Raw genomic sequence first — 19175 nt, 5'->3', positions numbered from 1 at the left:
CTCCCGCTGCCGGGGGCGGTGCCCGGCGCGGCCGGCAGGCGGCGCGGCGGGGCGGGGCGGGGCGGACACGTCCGCCGGGCGAGCGGCGGGGCCGGGCCGGGCGCTGCGGCGCCATGAAGGACTGCGAGTACCGGCAGATCCCGCCCGGGGTAACGGCGCCGGGCTCGGGGGTCGCCGCTCCGCGCCCTCCGTTACCCGCCGAGCCGGAGAGGCCCGGCGCGGCCCGGCGGCCCCGGCGGAAGTGGGAGGTGTTCCCGGGCCGCAATCGCTTCTTCTGCGGCGGCCGCCTCATGCTGGCGCGGCACAGCGGCGTCTTCGTGCTCACCCTCGGCCTCATCCTGCTCACCAGCGGCCTCTTCTTTGCCTTCGAGTGAGTCCTCGCCGCGGGACGGGGGCTGCGGGGCGCCCGTGGCGTGTGTCGGCCGCGTCCCCCCTCCCTCCGCTCCCCCCCCCCCCCCCCGCCGCCGTGTCCCCGCGTCCCTCCGGTGCCTGGGACCCCCCCCCTCTCGGGCCCGGGTCCCCTCCCACGTCGGGTCAGCCCCTCGAGCCGTTCCCCGCTTCCTTTAAGCCTCCTCCTTCCGCCCAGAGCCGCCGGCATCCCACCCGCATCCCCCGGGCTGGGGGCACCGGGAGCTCCGTTATCCCCTCCCCGGCGATCCCCAGCAGGGCTGGGCAGGACCGGCCCTGACCCCCGTTCGCTTCAGCCGGGCCCCGGGAGGGGGTTTCGCATCCCCCCGGGATGGGCTCCGTGTCCCTGAACCCGCCCCGCCGGTCCCCGCTCCCTCTCCGAGGCCAGAAAGCCGCGAGCCCGCGGGCTCGGCCCGTGGCAGCGGCTCTGGGCTGCCCTGGGGTCCCGCCCGGAGGGTCCGCGCTGGAGCTTTGCCCTCCCCTCGCTGGGGAAGGAGGGGGCTTCATCCCCCGGCCCCTTCCCTTTTGCAGCGCTGGCTCGGGGGGGCTGCCCGCGGGAGGGGAGAGCCCGGAGCACCCCGTTAGCACCCCGTTAGCACCCCGGGAAGGAGCGGAGCACGGCGGGGCACTGACAGCTCCGCGGCCCTGCCTCGGGAGGGGCTGGGGCGATGCCCGCCGGGGGATCACGGCGTTATCCCCGCGGGGCTCGAAGCCGCCCGAGCCTGCGGGCGTGGAGATGGAGAGATGAAGGCATCTGATGGGATTAGAGGCTCTGAGAAGTCAGATGAGCTGGAAGGGGCCGGCAGCCCTGGGAGGCTGTAGCAGCATCCCGCTGGGAAGCTCCTCTCCGTGTCCTCTGTGCCCCTTCCATGGCTTTCCCAGCCGTGCCCGAGGCTGCCGGGCAGCTCCAGCACATCTCCGGGCCGGGCAGAGGACATCTGCTCCCCCCCTTTCTTGCCTCGTCACTGCTTCTGGGCTGAAGATACCCTGGGGCTTTCCAGGGTGTTATTTTAGCAGCGCTTCTGCTGCGTGGGTCACGGGTGGTGGGCTGGGTACCAGAGGCATCTTTGCCTGAGCTCACTCCTTGGTTTGAAAAATTGGGATTTCTTGGTGCCTGGGGGGGTGGAGAAATGGGATCCAGAGATCATCCCAGGGAAGGGATGGCAACAAAGCTCACGTCTGTCCTTCCCGAGCCCTTTCTGTGTCGGGGAGATGGCCGAGGGGGCTCTGCAGCAGCGTTGGGCTCAGGCCAAAGGGGTTTTGCTGCTTTGTTCTGGCTGGCTGAGCTCAGGACTTGAAACAAAAGTTGCCTAATCCTCTCAAACTGCCTCTGAGCATTGCTGAGGCTTAGAGCTGCCCGCAGACAGCGGGGCTCAAGCAGCCTGCCCGTCTGCCTGGGCTCTGGGTACTTAGCGGTGCTTACAATAGCAAATCCCTCTGCGGTGGGAGGGTCGGGGGGGGGGGGCTCGGGGCTGCTTCCTCGCTGTCCTCACCTGTCCTGCTGTGAGTAACCGGCTGGTCCCCACCTGTGGGAAACCAGCCCCAGGTGATGGTGCAGCACGGCCAGGCACCGGCATCGTCTGCTGAGATGCTGGGACCCTGTCCCAGCGGTGTCTGCGGGGTGGCATCCTCACCCCAACATCTGGCACACGGGGAAGGGCACAGGAGTCAGCTGGAGGCAGCCAGGTGGTGTTGAGTGGAGGCCAAGCTCCCTCACAGCTTCGTGTGTTGGACCAGTTTGGATCTCTGGGGTTTGATTCCCAGCGTGGGGTGTTTCTCCACGTGCTCTTGATGGGGCTGTTACAGGGGCCTTGGGGCAGCTGATGGGTTTGTGTGTGCAGGGGCTTGTCCCTTCGTGCCAAAGCCCTCATCATCCCTGAGCTGCTCCAGCCTTCTCTGGGCTGGCTCTTGCTGTTCCCAAGGTCTCTGCAAAGCAGCAGGTTTCAGCCCACCACCCCGTGATGCCCCTGTGTGCAGTGTCACAGCTGACAGCCAGTCCTGCTGGTAACAAGGCTTTTTTCTTCTCTTTTTTTTCTTTTGGCAGCTGCCCCTTCCTTGCCAGTCACCTCACCTTGGCCATCCCCATCATTGCAGCCATCCTCTTCTTCTTTGTCATCAGCTGCCTGCTCCAGACAAGCTTCAGAGACCCAGGTATCCTGCCCAGAGCCACCCCCAGTGAGGCTGCAGACCTGGAAAAGCGGATCGGTGAGAGTCCTGTGTGTGGTCTGTAACTCTGGGTGTGTGTGTGGGGGGGGGGGGAGCTCACACTCTGTGAGCCTGTGGAGAAAAGGCCAGAGGATCAGATCAGGAGGCTTGATCGTGTCTTAGGAGCCCTGGTACAAGAGAGGTGTGACGAGTCCTGAGCACAAATCCCACTACAGAGCATGTCTCAGCATCTGGGGGGGCACAGAGTCCCCCTCCCTTCAGAATCACACTGCCAGGCTCTAGAAGTCTGAGCATTTTGGACTTGATGATCTTCAGGGTCTTTTCCAACCTTGTGATTCAGTGAATCTCCCAGGCTGCTCCATGACAGCACGTTAGAGAGTGTGAACGCTGGTTCCTCTGCACAGTACCCCTGGTGAGGACTTGGGGTAATTAATTCAGGCCTGAATGCTCTGTAAGGTTATGATTTACCATTGAGCCTGCTGTGCTGAAAGGTTTTCTCCCCTGTGATGGGTCATCCCCAGCTGAAGCTGCTGTGCCACGCTGCTGGTGGTGGCCATGGGGTCTGTACCCAGGGCCTCTGGACCCAGAGTAACAAATGATGTGGCAGAGCTGAGGTGGGACAACTCAAACCTGCCTCAGTGAAGACAGTCACAGGGTGGTAATTCTGCATCTGACTGGAGGAATGGTTTAAAATACCCAGGGGGGGGTTCTCCAGGCTGCTATTTATAAGTGCCTGAAGCAGTAAGCTGGCTGCAGATGCTGCCTGATGTGCCAGCTGTTCCTGTTAACATAATCCACTTATTATCCTCTTACCGTGCTGGCTGCTACATCTCTCTCTTCAGAGGCTTCCCAGAGCTGGAAAGGGGCTTTTTTGAGAGTGACTAAAATAAAGGAATAACCCCCAAAATTGCAGTCATGGTACAGAGGTTTTCCAGCTCATGCCTCTGCTGAGCAGAGAAACAGCTTCCAGCTGCCGGTCTGCAGCGAGCAGTGAAGTGCCAGGGCACACAGATACAACCTGCTGTGTGCCTGGAAATCCCTGACCTTGAGGAGGAGGAGGAGGAGGAATCCTCCCCTGCTGCACAGCGTACACACGCCAGATTTCAGTGGAATCCACCTGGGGCTCTTGAGACCTGCTCACAGCTCTTCCCTGCTGCGTGGGAATGAGCCCCTGGAGCCTGGTGGTGCTGCTGGCAGCACTGGGGGTGGCTTCTCCAGAGGTCACCCCCGTTCCTGTGACTTGGATGCACTCAGGGGAGGAGGAACCACGTGTGTGTTGAGGGATGGTGTTGCCTCCTCGTGTTGGGATCACACAGAGATGAGCTGGAGTTCCTGGGCACTGCTGCTGTTACCCTCACTATTTATCAATGGCTTTATGCTCCCCAAGTGCTGGGCAGAGGTTGCTTCCTCTTGGCATCCCAGCAGTGCTGCCATCAGGCAGGGAAACGATAAATAGTGCTGCGAGGAGCTGGCTGGAGCTTCTGGCTGCTCATCCTACAGCAAACCCCCTGGGCTGGGGTGATGGAGATCAGGAGAGCACGTGCCGATCCCTCACCCCACTCTGGGTGATACAGGAGGGTGGGGGGCTTGAGTTTCACCTGGTGATACAGGGTGTGGGGGGCTTGAGTTTCACCTGGTGATACAGGGTGTGGGGGGCTTGAGTTTCACCTGGTGATACAGGGGTGGGGGGCTTGAGTTTCACCTGGTGATACTGGGGGTGGGGGGCTTGGGTTTCACATTGTGATACAGGGGTGGGGGGCTTGAGTTTTACCTGGTGGTACGGGGGTGGGGGGCTTGGGTTTTACCTGGTGATACAGGGGGTGGGGAGCTTTGGTTTTATCTAGTGATACAGGGGGTGGGGGGCTTGAGTTTCACCTGGTGATACAGGGGTGGGGGGCTTAGGTTTTACCTGGTGATACAGGGGGTGGGGGGCTTGGGTTTTACCTAGTGATACAGGGGGTGGAGGGCTTTGGTGTCACCTGGTGATACAGGGGGTGGGGGGCTTGAGTTTTACCTGGTGATACAGGGGGTGGGGGGCTTGGGTGTCACCTGGTGATACAGGGGGTGGGGGGCTTGGGTGTCACCTGGTAATACAGGGGTGGGGGGCTTGAGTTTCATCTGGTGATACAGGGGTGGGGGGCTTGAGTTTCACATGGTGTTACAGGGGTGGGGGGCTTGAGTTTTACCTGGTGGTACGGGGGTGGGGGGCTTGGGTTTTACCTGGTGATACAGGGGGTGGGGGGCTTGGGTGTCACCTGGTGATACAGGGGGTGGGGGGCTTGAGTGTCACCTGGTGATACAGGGGGTGGGGGGGCTTGAGTTTCACCTGGTGATACTGGGGGTGGGGGGCTTGGGTTTTGCCTGGTGTACAGGGGGTGGGGGGCTTGAGTTTTACCTGGTGATACAGGGAGGTGGGGGGCTTGGGTGTCACCTGCCCCCCTTTGACTGCCGCCCCGTGCCCTTGCAGACAGCATGGGCACCTCCACGTACCGCCCGCCGGCGCGCACCATGGAGGTGGTGATCAACAAGTACGTGGTGAAGCTCAAGTACTGCTACACCTGCAAGATGTTCCGCCCGCCCCGCACCTCCCACTGCAGCGTCTGCGACAACTGCGTGGGTAAGGCCAGAGCCTGGCAGGGTGCTGCTGGCTGGGGAGGGGTCTTGGGGGGTGGGTGATGGCCTGGGGTTTGCTCTTGCTGCTTGCCAAGGATCGTGAACCGACATGCCAAGTGGATGGTCATCTCCCTGTTCACACCAGTGCCGTGGCTCAGGGTGAGGGGGGCAGCACCCCAAAAGCTCCATCTCTCTGCTGTCTCTGGTTCTGGGGGGGGCTGTACTGTGAAACACAGCCCAGGTGAACATGAGGTTTGCTGCAGGCTCCTTGCTGCTGCCAGGCTGGTGGAGGCACCACTGTAGATGCTGGTTGAGCTCTTCTGTGTCCTCAGACTGCTGTGGGCAAGAGGGAATGGACAGAGACCTGAGGAAGAGGCCCTGCTGGCCTCAGGCAGGTGTGGGGCAGCCTGGGCAGGGAGGTTCCCAGTGCAGCCAGGCTGCACCAGAGCGACTTAAACTGGGGGCAGAGCGGCATGAGATTTAGTGACATGCACAAGGAGTAAACTCTGAGCTACTCCTGGTTGTGCACTGAATGGATGCAGAGGCTGCGCTCTACACCGACTGCTGGAGCAGCCCAAGGAGCAACTGGCCCCTGAGCAGTTGCTCAGGACCCTGGGGCTCTGATTGGGAAGTTTGGGAGTTGCCAAGCATTACCTGTTTGGGGGTGGCTGTGGGTAGCTGTCACTCCTCACTCTGGAACAGCTCCCTGGAAAGCAGCCGTGGCCAGGGCAGTGTTTGGAGAGGAGCTGTCTGGGGTACAGCCGTGCCCCTGTGTTGTGTATGATGGGTTTGTCTGCCCTTGTACCCCCAAAAAACCTGTTAACACCATCCCATCACAGTGAAGTGCAGCCCTGTTGCTGGGAGGGGTCAGGAGAGGTTCCAGGTACATTGTGCCTGCCCTGGGTTCCCAGGGGCTCTCCCTGCCTTTGGAGTTGTACCTTTATAACTCTGAAAATAGCTTTTTGCCCTGAAAAGGGTGGGGGGAGCTGCCCTGCAGGAAGGGAGCAGCAGTGGCACACACATGCAGTGCTGCTGGGTGCTGGACAAACCGCCAGGTGCTGGACAAACTGCCACACTCTCCCTCTTCTCTTTCGGTTTTAGTAACAGGAGGTGTCACCAGTCACAAGGCTTGTGGTTGTGTGGGGTCTGGGGAGAGGAACAGGTCAGCTTTTCGTGATGACAAACAGGCCTGTGAGCAGGCACGAGTGCTGCCTGCACACGTCTTCCTAACGTCCCACGTGGGTGGGTTCCTGTCTCTGGGGGGTGGGTGGAAGCACCCTTTGGACCCCTGGGTTTTTGGAGGCTGCTCCGAGCTCGCTGTGTTACGGGGTGTGGGGGGTAGCAGGAGCCCTCAACCCTGTCCCTTTGTTTCAGAGAGGTTTGATCACCACTGCCCCTGGGTGGGCAACTGCGTGGGGAAGCGCAACTACCGCTACTTCTATGCCTTCATCCTCTCCCTCTCCTTCCTGACAGCCTTCATCTTCGCCTGCGTCGTCACCCACCTCACCCTGCGTAAGTACCCGGGGTGCTGGCAGCCCTGTGTGTGCCCTGTCCTGCCACTGAGCAGCACCGGGGCAGCGTGGGGAGGGGGGACAGCGTGGGGAGGGGGACAGCGTGGGGAGGGGGGACAGCGTGGGGAGGGGGGACAGCGTGGGGAGGGGGGCAGCGTGGGGAGGGGGGACAGCGTGGGGAGGGGGGGCAGCGTGGGGAGGGGGAGCAGCGTGGGGAGGGGGGGCAGCGTGGGGAGGGGGGGCAGCGTGGGGAGGGGGACAGCGTGGGGAGTGGGGGCAGCGTGGGGAGGGGGGCAGCGTGGGGAGGGGGGCAGCGTGGGGAGGGGGGCAGCGTGGGGAGGGGGGACAGCGTGGGGAGGGGGACAGGATGGGGAGTGGGGGCAGCGTGGGGAGTGGGGGCAGCGTGGGGAGGGGGGGCAGCGTGGGGAGGGGGGCAGCGTGGGGAGTGGGGCAGCGTGGGGAGGGGGACAGCGTGGGGAGGGGGGCAGCATGGGGAGTGGGGGCAGCGTGGGGAGGGGGACAGCGTGGGAGGGGGGCAGCGTGGGGAGTGGGGGCAGCGTGGGGAGTGGGGGCAGCGTGGGGAGTGGGGGCAGCGTGGGGAGGGGGGCAGCGTGGGGAGGGGGGCAGCGTGGGGAGTGGGGACAGCATGGGGAGGGGGACGGCGTGGGGAGTGGGGGCGGCGTGGGGAGTGGGGGCGGCGTGGGGAGTGGGGGCAGCGTGGGGAGTGGGGGCAGCGTGGGGAGGGGCGTGCAGAATTAACAGGGGCTCAGGCTGCTGGGAACCCCCGATCCCCCCTGCACCTCACTGCAGAGAGCCGGTGACCGGGTTATCCCCCCCCTACTCCCCAGAGCAGGGGAGCTGGTGGGCTCAGCAGCTCCCAGCCTGGTGGGAGGGGGATTTGCCCGGCAGCCCCCGGTCCCCCAGCGCTGTGTCCGTGCTCTGAGGGGTCTGCCCTGGTGCTGCAGATGCTCCCAGGCAGCGCGTGGGGGGCGGCTGCGTCCTTGGGAGCGACGTGTTGGCTGGAGGCACAGGGCTGCCTGACAGCACATCACATCACATCACTTCTTGTCCTTGCTTTGCTTTGCAGGCTCTCAGAGAGACGGATTCCTCATCACTCTGAAGACAACCCCTGCCAGATATCCTTCTGACGTGGGCACAGTGACACAGAGAGCTCTGTCGTGTCACCTCCCTGTGCTTCCCACAGCTCAGTCCTCTGCTTGGGCAGACAGGCCTCTCCTCCTCTGCAGACTGAATTAGGAAGACCCCTTAACTCCTCATTTAGCTCACTGCCAGAGTGTAAAGGGGGGGCACAGACTTGTTTCCCAGCGTGGAAGGGGCAGTGGCTGGGCCTTGGGTGCCTGCGGGGGGGCAGGGGCAGTGGGGAGCTCGCTGGGGTGCTTCATGGCCTCAGCACACACCTCCCAGAGCCGCCCTCTGCCTCTCCTTGCAGGGTGACTTTGTTCCCCCAGGTTTCCTTGACTTGGCTCACTGTGCTGGAGCTGGTGATCTGTTTTTTCTCAGTCTGGTCCATTTTGGGCCTCTCAGGTTTCCACACTTACTTAGTTGCCTCCAACCTGACGACGAACGAAGACGTAAGTACCTGGGTGCTGGTTCTTCTGTGGGGCTGGCCCTGGTGCCCCCGAGGCAGAGGGGAGGTTTTTGGGGGGGGTCCTTGGCTGCTGGCCTCAGTGCAGTGCCTTGGCAAGGCGTTGCCTGTGATAACACCCTGCAGTAATCCCCTGCAAAGCACACAGCCCGTGCCCAAGGCCTTTAGGCTGAGAAGGGAGGAGGCAGCACACAGCAGCCTGGGCTGCTCAGCAGTCTCAGGCTCAGGGGGGGTCACAAGCTGCCACGTGTGTGTTTTTTCCAGCCTGCCTGTGGCCTCACCTAAAATTAGGAGTCCTGAGATGAAAAAGGGGAGGCTGGCCCCAGAGATTTATTTGGGTGTCAGCCTGGGACTTGGGCGAGCTTAATTCAGCATCCCACATAACCACAGGTTTCCTCTGGGACCCTGGGCAAGTCCCTTTTGTCTCTGCCAGTTCCTCAGGCCTGGTAACGTGCAGACATCTCCCAGTGTGACTTACCTTAAAGCCTGGGGTGTGTGCAGCCCCCGAGGGCCGAATGAGCACCCTGAGCAGGGCAGATGGCATGGCAAAGCAGGATCTGTCTGATCCTCAGCACCCAAATTCACCCTCCTGGCCAGCAGCACCTGTAATCCTCGCGGGGAGCTTCCAGCCCCGCGGCAGGCGGGTCTGCACCCTGCTTTGATTTTCTGCCGCTTCCTTTGTGCCCCTCCCTTTCCTCTCCACCTTCCTGCTCCGCTCAGAGGTGTCGGCAGAACCCTGACAGGCTGGGTAAGGGAAGCTCATGGGGGTCCCACCCTGGAGCACCCCGAATCCGGAGCACCCCGAGTCCGGAGCAGCTCGTGGCTGCATCTCCCCCCCCCCACCCTGTTGCTGCAGCCGGGGAGGGGAAGTAAAAACAAAAGGAGGAAATGGAGGGGTGAATGGTTGGCTGCAGCCGGGGGCCTGAGGCCAGGTACAGCATCTGCCCGCTCGCCTGTGCCCACGCTCCCTGTCAGGGGGTTTCGAAATCAGCCGCCCCGTGACAGCTGCTCAGGGTGGGGGCAGAGGAGGATGTTTCCTCCGGTCGCAGCACCTCGTGAGAATCCCCTTGCTGGGTGTTCAGGCTGAGGAGCTCAGGAGGCACCATGAGCCACAGCCCTGCTCTGATGAGCCTTCAGCCTAGGAGAGGAGGAGGAGGAGGAGGAGGAGGGGAAGGCTGGCATTGAAGACAGGCAGCACAGGGGAGGGAACAGGCTGTGAGGCTGAACCTCGGCAGAGGCAGGAGCAGTGTGTTGCTGTCTCCTCTGGCTGTTAAAGCAGAGAGGGAGCACGTTTGCCCTGTGCAACCTCACCCCTCTTGAGCAGGGTTTGGACCGAGTCCGGTGCCGTGTGGTTACCTGCTGACCCAGCTCAATGTGCCCGTGTCCTTCCCTTTCAGATCAAAGGCTCCTGGTCCAACAAGAGGGGCTCGGAGTTTGCCAATCCCTACAGCCATAAGAGCATCCTCACCAACTGCTGCGCGGTGCTGTGCGGGCCCTTCCACCCCAGGTAGGAGCCTTTGACCCCCGTGGGGTTGGGAATTGCATCTGGTTCAGTGGGAATGGTCTCGGGATGGATGGATGTGTCCTGATTTGGGGGAGCCTCTGCCAGCACAGACGTGTCTCCTCCTGTGATGATGGGGAGAGGGTTTCCCAGTCTCCGCAGAGAGCAGCTGGAGGAGGGTGTGAGATGTAACTGCTGCTTCTCCTGTGGTGGAGCCTGAGATGTTGGGGTCACTTGGAAGTGTTTCGGGGAGCTCAGAGGTCAGACCCATCCTGTGAGGCGCTGAGGGGAGAGGTGCAGTGCCAAGGGACACAGCAGCAGCTGGTGAATGCTGGTGCTGATGTAATTCTCTTGTCCTCCTGCTCTCTGAGGATGGAGCATCGTGCCCAGCAGCCAGTGGAGACCCACACCGAGCAGCGTGGAAACCCTGTGTGTAACTAACACCTGGGTTACCTGAAGCCCGGAGTAGCATCCTGCTCTGAGCCTGAGTTACCCAGAGCCCATGTTAACGCTGTGGGTGTGGGGAGTGCTGAGCCTGAAGCCCGGGGCTGGTCACAAGAGGGTGCAATTGGGCAGGATCAGGCCGTGTGCCCTTGCACCCTGGTGCGCTGGGTCCCAGCTCTCAGCAGGTCCCAGGGTGCACAGGGGCCCCTCAGGGAAGTTCATTCACTGGATCCAGTTTGGATTGACACAGAGCGTGGTGGAGATGCTGGTTGGGGGTAGCAGGAGGGTGTCTGTGGAGGTGGAGCTGGTGTGGTTACACCTCACACCCTGGCCCCTCTCTGAGCACCCCTGAGCCTTCTGGTGGGTTCAGAGGTGCCGAAACACCGGTGCTGCTGCTCGGGGATGACGGGTCTGCAAGAGCCTGAGCTGTTTGCTGGGGGGTCCTGGGGAGAAACACAACAGCAGAGATTTCTCTCCTCAGTCGTGGTGTTTTCCTGCTGGGAAGAGCTTTTGCCAGTTCAGCTCCAGGTTTGGGGTGGCCCAAAGCTTCAGCTGCCCAGAGGCTGCATGGTGGCTTGTGTGATAAGCTGGTGACTTGTGTGATAAGCTGGTGGCTTGGGGAATGGGCAGGAGGCTGTTACCCAGCACACTCCAGCCTGGGCTTTGGGGAGCAGCTCCCACAGGGAGAGTCTCCTGCAGCGCAGGAGCTCCTGTCTTCACCTGACCTCCTCTCCTCTGCACCCTTGTCTTTCTGCCTTCCAGTCTGATAGACAGGAGAGGATTCATCCAGCCAGATGTCGGGACCCCGTCCAGCCCTAAGAGCGAAGTCCCTTCCTTCGGAGCCAAAACTGACACCAGCATGGTAGGAGACATTCCCTAGCAGTGCTGTGACATAGCCCAGTGCCAGCTGTGCCTACACCTCACTCCAGCAGTACCTTCCCTCTGCCCATCTCCCCAGCCTCAGGCTGGACAGCCCTGGGACACGGAGCTGCCAAAGACTCACTTGAGCCATGTGTTGCCTTTTTTTTGTTTGTTTGTTTTTCTTTTTTAAAAAGATTTATTTATTGGTTTTTTTGTTGATTTTTCACTGTGATGTGGCCTGTCCAGCCTGGTGATTGATAGAGCCCCAACAGCAGGCCAGACCCTCAGGCTCGTGCAGAGAGCAGGGGGGAGCAAATAGGTCTGGGGAGCCACCAGCCCTCTGAGCCCAGAGTGTCTGCTCCCAGGGGGTCAGCACTGGCAAACTGTTCCTGCTCTGAGCTGGGCTGTCATGCCCCATCTCCTGGGCTGATGGAGCTGGAAGTTACCCGGTGTCCCTGTTACCTCCACGTCCTGCTCCCCTGTGCCAAGCTGGAAGGGCTGTTCTCTCCCTTAACAACCAGGTTCTCCCCTCAGCTGCTGCCAGAGCAGCTCAGCCTTTCCAGAAGCTTCTTTGCCTTGGTGAGTCGGGGCTGTGTGGCTGGGAGGACGCTGGTTCCCAGCAGACAGGGGAGGCAGCCAGGTGTCCCAGCTGTCGGTCCTGTTCTCTGCTGGTCACTGAGTGGGTGCTGAAGGACTCGTGGTGTTTCAGCCCTGACAATGTTTTGCAGCAAGGACCCAGCTTGGGATGATCCTCCTTTGAACGGGGGAGAAGGAATGTGCTGTGCTCTGTGGCTCTTGCCATGAGATGCTGGTTGGCAGGGCTGTAGCTGTAAGATCCAGGGACCTCAGCTTGCTGGGAGAGCCTGGTTCTGTCCTGTCTGTGGGAGGCCAAAAGGCAGCAGGAAAGTGGGTGAAGCCCTGGGGGTCGTATCCTTCCCAGCTGGAGTTCCACAGAGGACACAGTGAGCAGGTGCTGGTCCCCACCAGCCTCACGCTGTGCTCTGGGTTTGGCTTTCTGGCTGGCTGGTGAGAGCAGGGCTGTGCCCAGGGGTGACAACCAATGTGTCTGGGCTCACCCACGAGCATCACTCCCTGCTCAAGGTGCAGGGCTGGGTGCAGCTCTGCCTCAGCAGCACAGCTGAGCACCAGGCAGAGCGCAGCCCTGGTTAGCAATACTTGAATCATGTTCTTAAAAGCTGCTGGATATTTTTGCACAATTTGTAGGGTTTTTTCCCCTCTGTTTTGTTCTGTTTTGTCCCATGTTGAACGTTTTCCCTTCAGTGAGGCAGTGTGGGCTGTGAGCACCAGCGCAGGGGCTTGCAGGGCTCTGTGCAGGGTTAGGGTGCAGTGGGTCAGGAAGGGCTTAGGGGGGCAGCCTGTCCCCCCTGAATTCACCAGCGCTGAGGGTGACTGTTCCAGCCCCTGGGCAGCGTCGGGCTGTGTTTGGGGGGGGGTGGCAGCAGTGTGGGGTTCCCCTGGCTTCACCTCTCTGGCTGGGGGCACAGAGAGCTCGGTGCTTGCTTGCTGCAGCCACCATCTCTGCCTCCCCTTCCACAGAGAGCAGCTGAGGCCGCTGGAATTCTGCAGCATCCCAGCTGTGCTGCTGTGGAGGGTCCTGGTGCTGCTCTGCCAGCCTCCCCAGCCCTCAGCTTCGTGCCATCCCACGGGCTGGGTGTTGTAGTGTGTTGACTGGGGAGAGGCCACCCTGCCCTCCCCACTTCTCCTGCAGTGATGTCCCAGGCAGGGCTTGTCTGAGCCTTCAGGGAGCCTCAGCGCTGCCTTCCAGGCGTGGAGCCGGGGTGAGCCGAGCGGGTCTGGTGCTGGGGGGTCTTACAGGGGCCAAACTCCAATTTCCTGTTTTTATTTAAACCAGTTTCCTTTGTTACTCGACATAAATAAAATTCTATTTTTAAAGAGTGAATCGCTTGGGTTATTATTTTACTCCCTGAAGACAGAAGAGGGCAGGTGGCGCCGGTCAGATGCTGTGTGAGGCCCAGGACCTGCTGCAGGATGGGGCTGTGAGGATGCTCAGGACCTGCTGCAGGATGGGGCTGTGCAGGATGCTCAGCAGCTGGTGGTGCTGCCCTGGCTCCTGCTGGAGCAAAGGGGTTTTGCTGTCCCCCATTGCTGGGCAGGGTCTCAGCTGCTCCCCACTCCCCTTCCTGCAGCAGCTGTCACCTCGTGTCCCTTCCCCACCCACCTCTCTCTGTCTGGGGCTGTGCCCAGATCTGGGGTCCCCCTGCCTCGCCCAGCCCTCTCCAGCTGGGGTGTGTAACCTCTGGTGTCTTCCCCAGGAGGATGCCTGCCAGGACTTTGCCATTTCCTGCACAGCCTGACGGGATTTGCCCCCTCCTGGGACGTTAGCTCTGCTCTCTGGGGGTTGGCTGGTAAGAAACTGCTTTCTTCACCCCATCACCCACTCCAACACCCCATCTCATCTCTGCATGACCAGCCGTGTCCATGGAGCCCGTCACCCTCCAGTTCTGTGGACATCCATGTGCCCCATCCATCCCACCAGCATCCCACCAGCATGAGGGGGATGCTGAGCCCTGGCCTGTGCTGCTGAGGTGCAGAGTTGGGTGGCCAAGGGGCTGTTGGGGCTGTGGGGAGCAGGGGGATGGTTTCTTTTGGCTTTGGAGCACCACGGTGCTGGGGAATCAGCGTGGCAGGGGCCTGGCTCTGGGGCTGGGTTTGGGAGGCTGCCTGGCACGTGGTGATGGGGTATGCTTGGTGGAGCTGCTCAGATGGGCTCAAGGGAGCCCCAGCTCATGCAGGGATGTAGAGTTTGGTGCAAGCTGTGGCCCCAACAGAGGGCTGGGAGCTTGAGGAGGTTCCCAATCCCAGCTCTTGGGCCAGGCAATTCCTCCCTCCCCCCTCCTGCTTTCCTCTTACCCTCCTCCATGGTGTCTGCATTCCTTCCTTCGCATGTTGTGCTGAAGCCCTGCTGCCCCTCTCCCTCCTGTGCCCCCCTGGCCTCCCCACAGCACCCCGTGAGCTCCCGCATGCTCCGTGGCAGTGATGGATGAAGGCTGCCCGCACTCCTCCGTCCTGGACTGTCTCCCTTCTCCACCACCCAGCCAGTGTGCCCCTCTCTGCTCCCTGCTGCTCCTTGCTCGTGTATTTCTGGTGCTAACCCTCTCTTTTCCAGTGCTAACCCTCTTTCTCTTCCTCTCCTCCTCTCCCTCGCCCCGGGCCGATGCAGTATCGAGAGCCCAGGTGGCCCACAGCCCTCTGCCCCCCTGGAGCACCCTGCGGGGAGCCAAGACACCGCGGGCAACACCCGAAACTACAGCCATGACCACCACCAGTGCCTCTGCTTGCCAGGGCTCCACGGCTGCACCTCCCTCCCTCCCTCCCGCCGCAAGAGAGGGGAGGAAGAGCTTTTCCAGCCCCGCTGCGGCACCGGGCCTGCCGTCCCGCTCAGAGCCCAAAGCCATACAGCCCAGTGCAATAACCAGAGTCCCTGCTGTCTCCTGCCTGGATGGACTCGTGTGACGGAGCTGAGGCTGCGGGGGCTCCCTGGGACCACCAGCCTTACCCCAGCGACGGGCTCTCCCCTCCCGCCGATGCCGGAACACAGCGGTCAGCACCCCAGGGCTCACAGCCGAGCCCAGCAGCCCCTCGCCGAGCCGTGGCCGTGTGCCAGGGGCCTCCCCTCCAGGGGCAGGAGTTAGTGCATGGTCAGAGTTTACCCTCCAACCTTCCCTGTCCCGTCTTAGCGCGGCTCTAGTTCCAGGGGCAGCACCTTGCCCAGCCGCCCCGGCACCCGGCGTGGCCGGAGGCTGCGGCACAGGCCGGCTGGGAGCTGAGCTGCCCAGCCTGCCCAGCCCGGTAGGATTCACCATCTATTTATGCCTTTGACTTTTGTAAGGAATAAAAGTTTCTCCTATTTACTGTTGGGCGGCGTCTGGCTGCTGCGGTGCCGGCGCAGGGGAGCTGCGCCCTGCGGCCCATGCCTGGGCATGCCGGAGCTGCGCGGGGCGGGGAGCCCAGCAGAGCTGCACCCCTGTGCCGCCAGCTGCGCCGGCCACCGAGCCAGGAGCTCCCTGAATTCCACCGTGGCCTTGAGGGAAGGGTTACCCGGCCGTGGCTCTGCACCCTCCTGCCCAGTGGGGAGGGCACAAGCCTCAGTGCTGGCGTGGGGAAAGGAGCGCTGGGCAACGCCCGTGGGACCTGAGCACCCCTCAGTAAAACGTGTCCCCCACCAAAGTGCCAGGAGCTGGCAGCATCCCCACAGCCTGGGGAGTGGCTGGGCTGGCTGGGTGAGGAGCAGTGGCTGGGAGCATCCTTCCCACTCCGCTGGGCATGGCCATGAGCATCCTCTGCCTGCCGCCTGCCCTCACGGAGCCGCTCAAGCACCCAGCCTGCAGCATCACCCGCTCGGCTCACGGGACAGGAGACACACGCTTGGCCAGGGCAGCATCCCGGGGGCTGGGGCTGAGTGCCCCTCTCTGCAGGGCGATGCACCTTCTGGTGCTGCCCATGGGCATCTGGGGCACCCACGGGTGCTCTGCGGGGCGATGCTGCAGCCCAGCTCACCCGCAGCCCGGTGCAGCGCTGGGGCTCTTCCCTTCGCCCCCCTCGTGGTTCTTGGTGAAACCGGTAGAGCAGAATGTTTCCACAGCCTCCCCAGCCTGTGACAGCCAACACTTGGCAGCAGCTCAGCCCCTTTGGCAGAGGCTGAGCCCTCACACACCCCATCCCAGCTCCCCATCCCGCTGGGCGGGCCGGGGGTCTCCCCCCAGGACCCTCTTGGAGCAGAGCTGGCACATCAGGCTTGCCTGTTCGCCCCCAGCCCCTCCGTGGGGTCTTCTGTGCTTGGTGGAAGCCCTGAGCAGCTCTCTGCAGGGCTGTGTCCCCCCTCCTCGTCTGCTGGCAGCAGTGTTCCATGTCGGGGCTCCTTCCTTCCCCAAGTGCTGTGTCCCACCTCGGCAGGACACACCGGCTCCCAGGGGAAGGAGCTGGGTGAGATGCTGCGTGTGGCTCCTGGGGGCCCAGGGAGGGGCTGCGGGGCGGCTGGTGGGGCTGGTGGTCCTCATGCTGCCACTGCTTGCGAGTCCCTTGATGGGCAGGGGTACCCCAGCCCCACCTCACACCTGGGGGCTTGGCAGAGAGGGGACGAGCAGCCCCCAATCCCCCTTGACGGGGTGGGGAGGGGGCAGTATGGCTGCTGGGGGTGTTTTCTGGGCTGCCCATGGATGGGAAAAGCTTCCACGGGTCCTTCCCACATCCTCCATCCCCAGCATCCTCCATCGCCCCGTCCTGGGACACCCGAGCGGGGCAGCGAGAGGGATGGTGAGGCTGGGGGTGGGGGCTCCAGGCTGGGGTGGCACCGGGGGTGAGTGAAAGCAGCGAGTCACCACAATTTAAACCCCAAAACCCCCCCAAAAACCCCCTTTGTGCCTTGGCCCGGTGCCAGGGGCGCCCGCCCCACCCTGCCCGTCCCGCTCGGCAGCGCAGGCCGGGCTTGGCGCAGGCCGGGGGGCCGCGGCTTCGCCAGCGCCCGGCGTGTGGCAACAAGCTGGAGCAGGCGGGACTGAAACTGCAGCGCAACACGAAGCGCAGATCCTAATCGGGGCAGCGCGTCCCCCCCGCAGCCCAGCACCCACAGCACCCACAGCTCAGCACCCAGCCCAGCACCCACAGCCCAGCACCCAGAGCACAGCACCCACAGCCCAGCATCCACAGCCCAGCACCCAGCCCAGCACCCAGAGCACAGCACCCACAGCTCAGCACCCAGCCCAGCACCCACAGCCCAGCACCCAGAGCACAGCACCCACAGCCCAGCACCCAGAGCACAGCACCCACAGCCCAGCATCCACAGCCCAGCACCCAGCCCAGCACCCAGAGCACAGCACCCACAGCCCAGCACCCAGCCCAGCACCCAGAGCACAGCACCCACAGCTCAGCACCCAGCCCAGCACCCACAGCCCAGCACCCAGAGCACAGCACCCACAGCCCAGCATCCACAGCCCAGCACCCAGCCCAGCACCCAGAGCACAGCACCCACAGCTCAGCACCCAGCCCAGCACACGCAGCTCAGCACCCACAGCTCAGCACCCACAGCCCAGCACCCAGCCCAGCACCCAGCCCAGCACCCACAGCCCAGCACCCAGCACCCACAGCCCAGCACCCAGCCCAGCACCCACAGCGAGTTCCCACCTGCCAGAATTACCCCCCCCTCCCCAAACAGACCACCCCAAAACTCCTCAGGGTCAGCCTGAGAGCTGGTGGGTGAACCCAGTGCGATGCTGGGACAGGGAAAGGCAGCGCAGGGCTGTGGGGGGTACTGGGCTGGGGGGGGTCTCCTGACAGCTGGCTGGAGCCTGGCTCACACCCACAACGGGTGCCCCATTTATGGGCCCTTTTTTGGGGTGGATCAGGCCGGTTCCGCCACGCGGCAGCTCAAAGGCGCAGGGGCAATGGCGCCCTGCATTGGGGCGGCCCCTCCCACAGCGCCTGGGCGAGTTGCTGAGCCTCCCTGCCTCAGTTTCCCCACCTGTGGGAATAAATACCTGCCCGTCAAGCCCTGGCAATTACCAGTGGAGTTAATCACCATATAAAAACGACAGTGATATGATTCTTGGGGAGGAGGGGGGGGGGTGATTTTTACGACCAGACACACCCCATGGCCCGTTTCTCCTGGGTGGGGCGGGAAAAGCTGAACTGCTCTTCCCCCCCCCCTTCCAAATGATAACCCACCCACTGTCCCCTTTCCAGCACTCGTAGCTTTCATGGGCATCCCCTCAGACCCAGGGTGGGTGTTGGCTGCAGGGACATCCCCAGGAGCTGCACCCATCACCGAACCCTCCTGGGGACCCTGGGGAGAGGGCAGGGCGTTGGCCACCCCCCTTCGCCCCTTCCCCAGCGCCTGCGGGCAAATGATTCACGGCAATTTTCCTTTTAAGGCCGGGCTCGGCGGGGAGGAAGCAGAGGAGGAGGAGGGAAGAGGGAGACACTCCTTGGGCTGAGCTGGCTCCTCCTGCTCTCGCTCGAGGCTCCGACGCTCAGCCAAAAGCGAATCCCGGCGGCAGCGCTCGGCAGAGGCTCCGACAGCTCCCGGCCCGGCTCCTCGCCCAAGCGTCTGCCCCGTGCCCCGTGCCACAGCCATGGCAAGAAACCACCAGGTGCAGAAGGCCAAGCTGGCCGAGCAGGCCGAGCGCTACGAGGACATGGCGGACTTCATGAAGGCGGTGGTGGAGCACGGCGACGAGCTGTCCAACGAGGAGCGCAACCTCCTCTCCGTCGCCTACAAGAACGTGGTGGGCTGCCAGCGCTCGGCCTGGAGGGTGATCTCCAGCATCGAGCACAAAACCGAAGAGGGGGACGACAAGGCTCAGCTGGTCAACGAGTACCGGGAGAAGGTGGAGCGGGAGCTGAACGGCGTCTGCAAGAACGTGCTGGCCTTGCTGGACAAGTACCTCATCAAGAAGGCGAGCGACGCTGAGAGCAAGGTCTTCTACCTGAAGATGAAGGGCGACTACTTCCGATACCTGGCCGAGGTGGCCACGGGGGACAACCGCCAGAAGACGATAGACGACGCCCAGAAAGCCTACCAAGAGGCCATGGACATCAGCAAAAAGGAGATGCAGCCCACGAACCCCATCCGCCTGGGGCTGGCCCTCAACTTCTCCGTCTTCCACTACGAGATCGCCAACGCCCCCGAGCAGGCCATCTCCCTGGCCAAGACCACCTTCGACGAGGCCATGGGCGACCTGCACACGCTCAGCGAAGACTCCTACAAGGACAGCACCCTCATCATGCAGCTGCTCAGGGACAACCTCACGCTATGGACAGCCGAGTGCGCCGGGGAAGACGGCGGCGAGGCTGGAGAAGAGCCCAAGAACTGAACGGCCCCCCCCCCACCCCCTGGAGCCGGGGACTGGTCCCCCCCCCACCCCACCTACTCCCCCCACCCCACTCCAGTCCCTTCAGCATCTCTTCCTGGTTTTGGTTTGGTTTTGTTTTTGGTTAGTCTTTATTTGGTGGGGTTTTTTTGGGGGTGGGGTGGGGAGGGGTCTTGGCTCCCCCACGGTCCCCCAACCTGGGCACCAGGAGCGGGCGC

General features: G+C 62.8%; 2 protein-coding genes across 2 annotated transcripts; both read left to right on the top strand.

Moving 5' to 3' along the window:
• Positions 1 to 113: 113 nt before the first annotated feature.
• On the top strand, positions 114 to 11240 carry ZDHHC18 (zDHHC palmitoyltransferase 18; the record flags this gene model as incomplete). Its single annotated transcript, XM_084274215.1, has 8 exons — positions 114 to 370; positions 2453 to 2613; positions 5042 to 5191; positions 6562 to 6699; positions 7786 to 7832; positions 8186 to 8290; positions 9702 to 9811; positions 11012 to 11240. The coding sequence occupies 8 exons, from the start codon at positions 114 to 116 to the stop codon at positions 11127 to 11129; spliced, it is 1086 nt and encodes a 361-aa protein (XP_084130341.1). The 3' UTR covers positions 11130 to 11240.
• Positions 11241 to 18219: 6979 nt separating this feature from the next.
• On the top strand, positions 18220 to 18960 carry SFN (stratifin; the record flags this gene model as incomplete). Its single annotated transcript, XM_084274218.1, has 1 exon — positions 18220 to 18960. The coding sequence occupies one exon, from the start codon at positions 18220 to 18222 to the stop codon at positions 18958 to 18960; it is 741 nt and encodes a 246-aa protein (XP_084130344.1).
• Between the last annotated feature and the right edge of the window lie 215 nt (positions 18961 to 19175).

This window comes from Gallinula chloropus, assembly GCF_964237585.1.
Source record: "Gallinula chloropus genome assembly, chromosome: 22".
In the NCBI taxonomy this organism is placed as follows: Eukaryota; Metazoa; Chordata; class Aves; order Gruiformes; family Rallidae; genus Gallinula; species Gallinula chloropus.
Note: the sequence above shows the minus strand (reverse complement) of the source record. Positions and strands in the feature narration are given on the sequence as shown.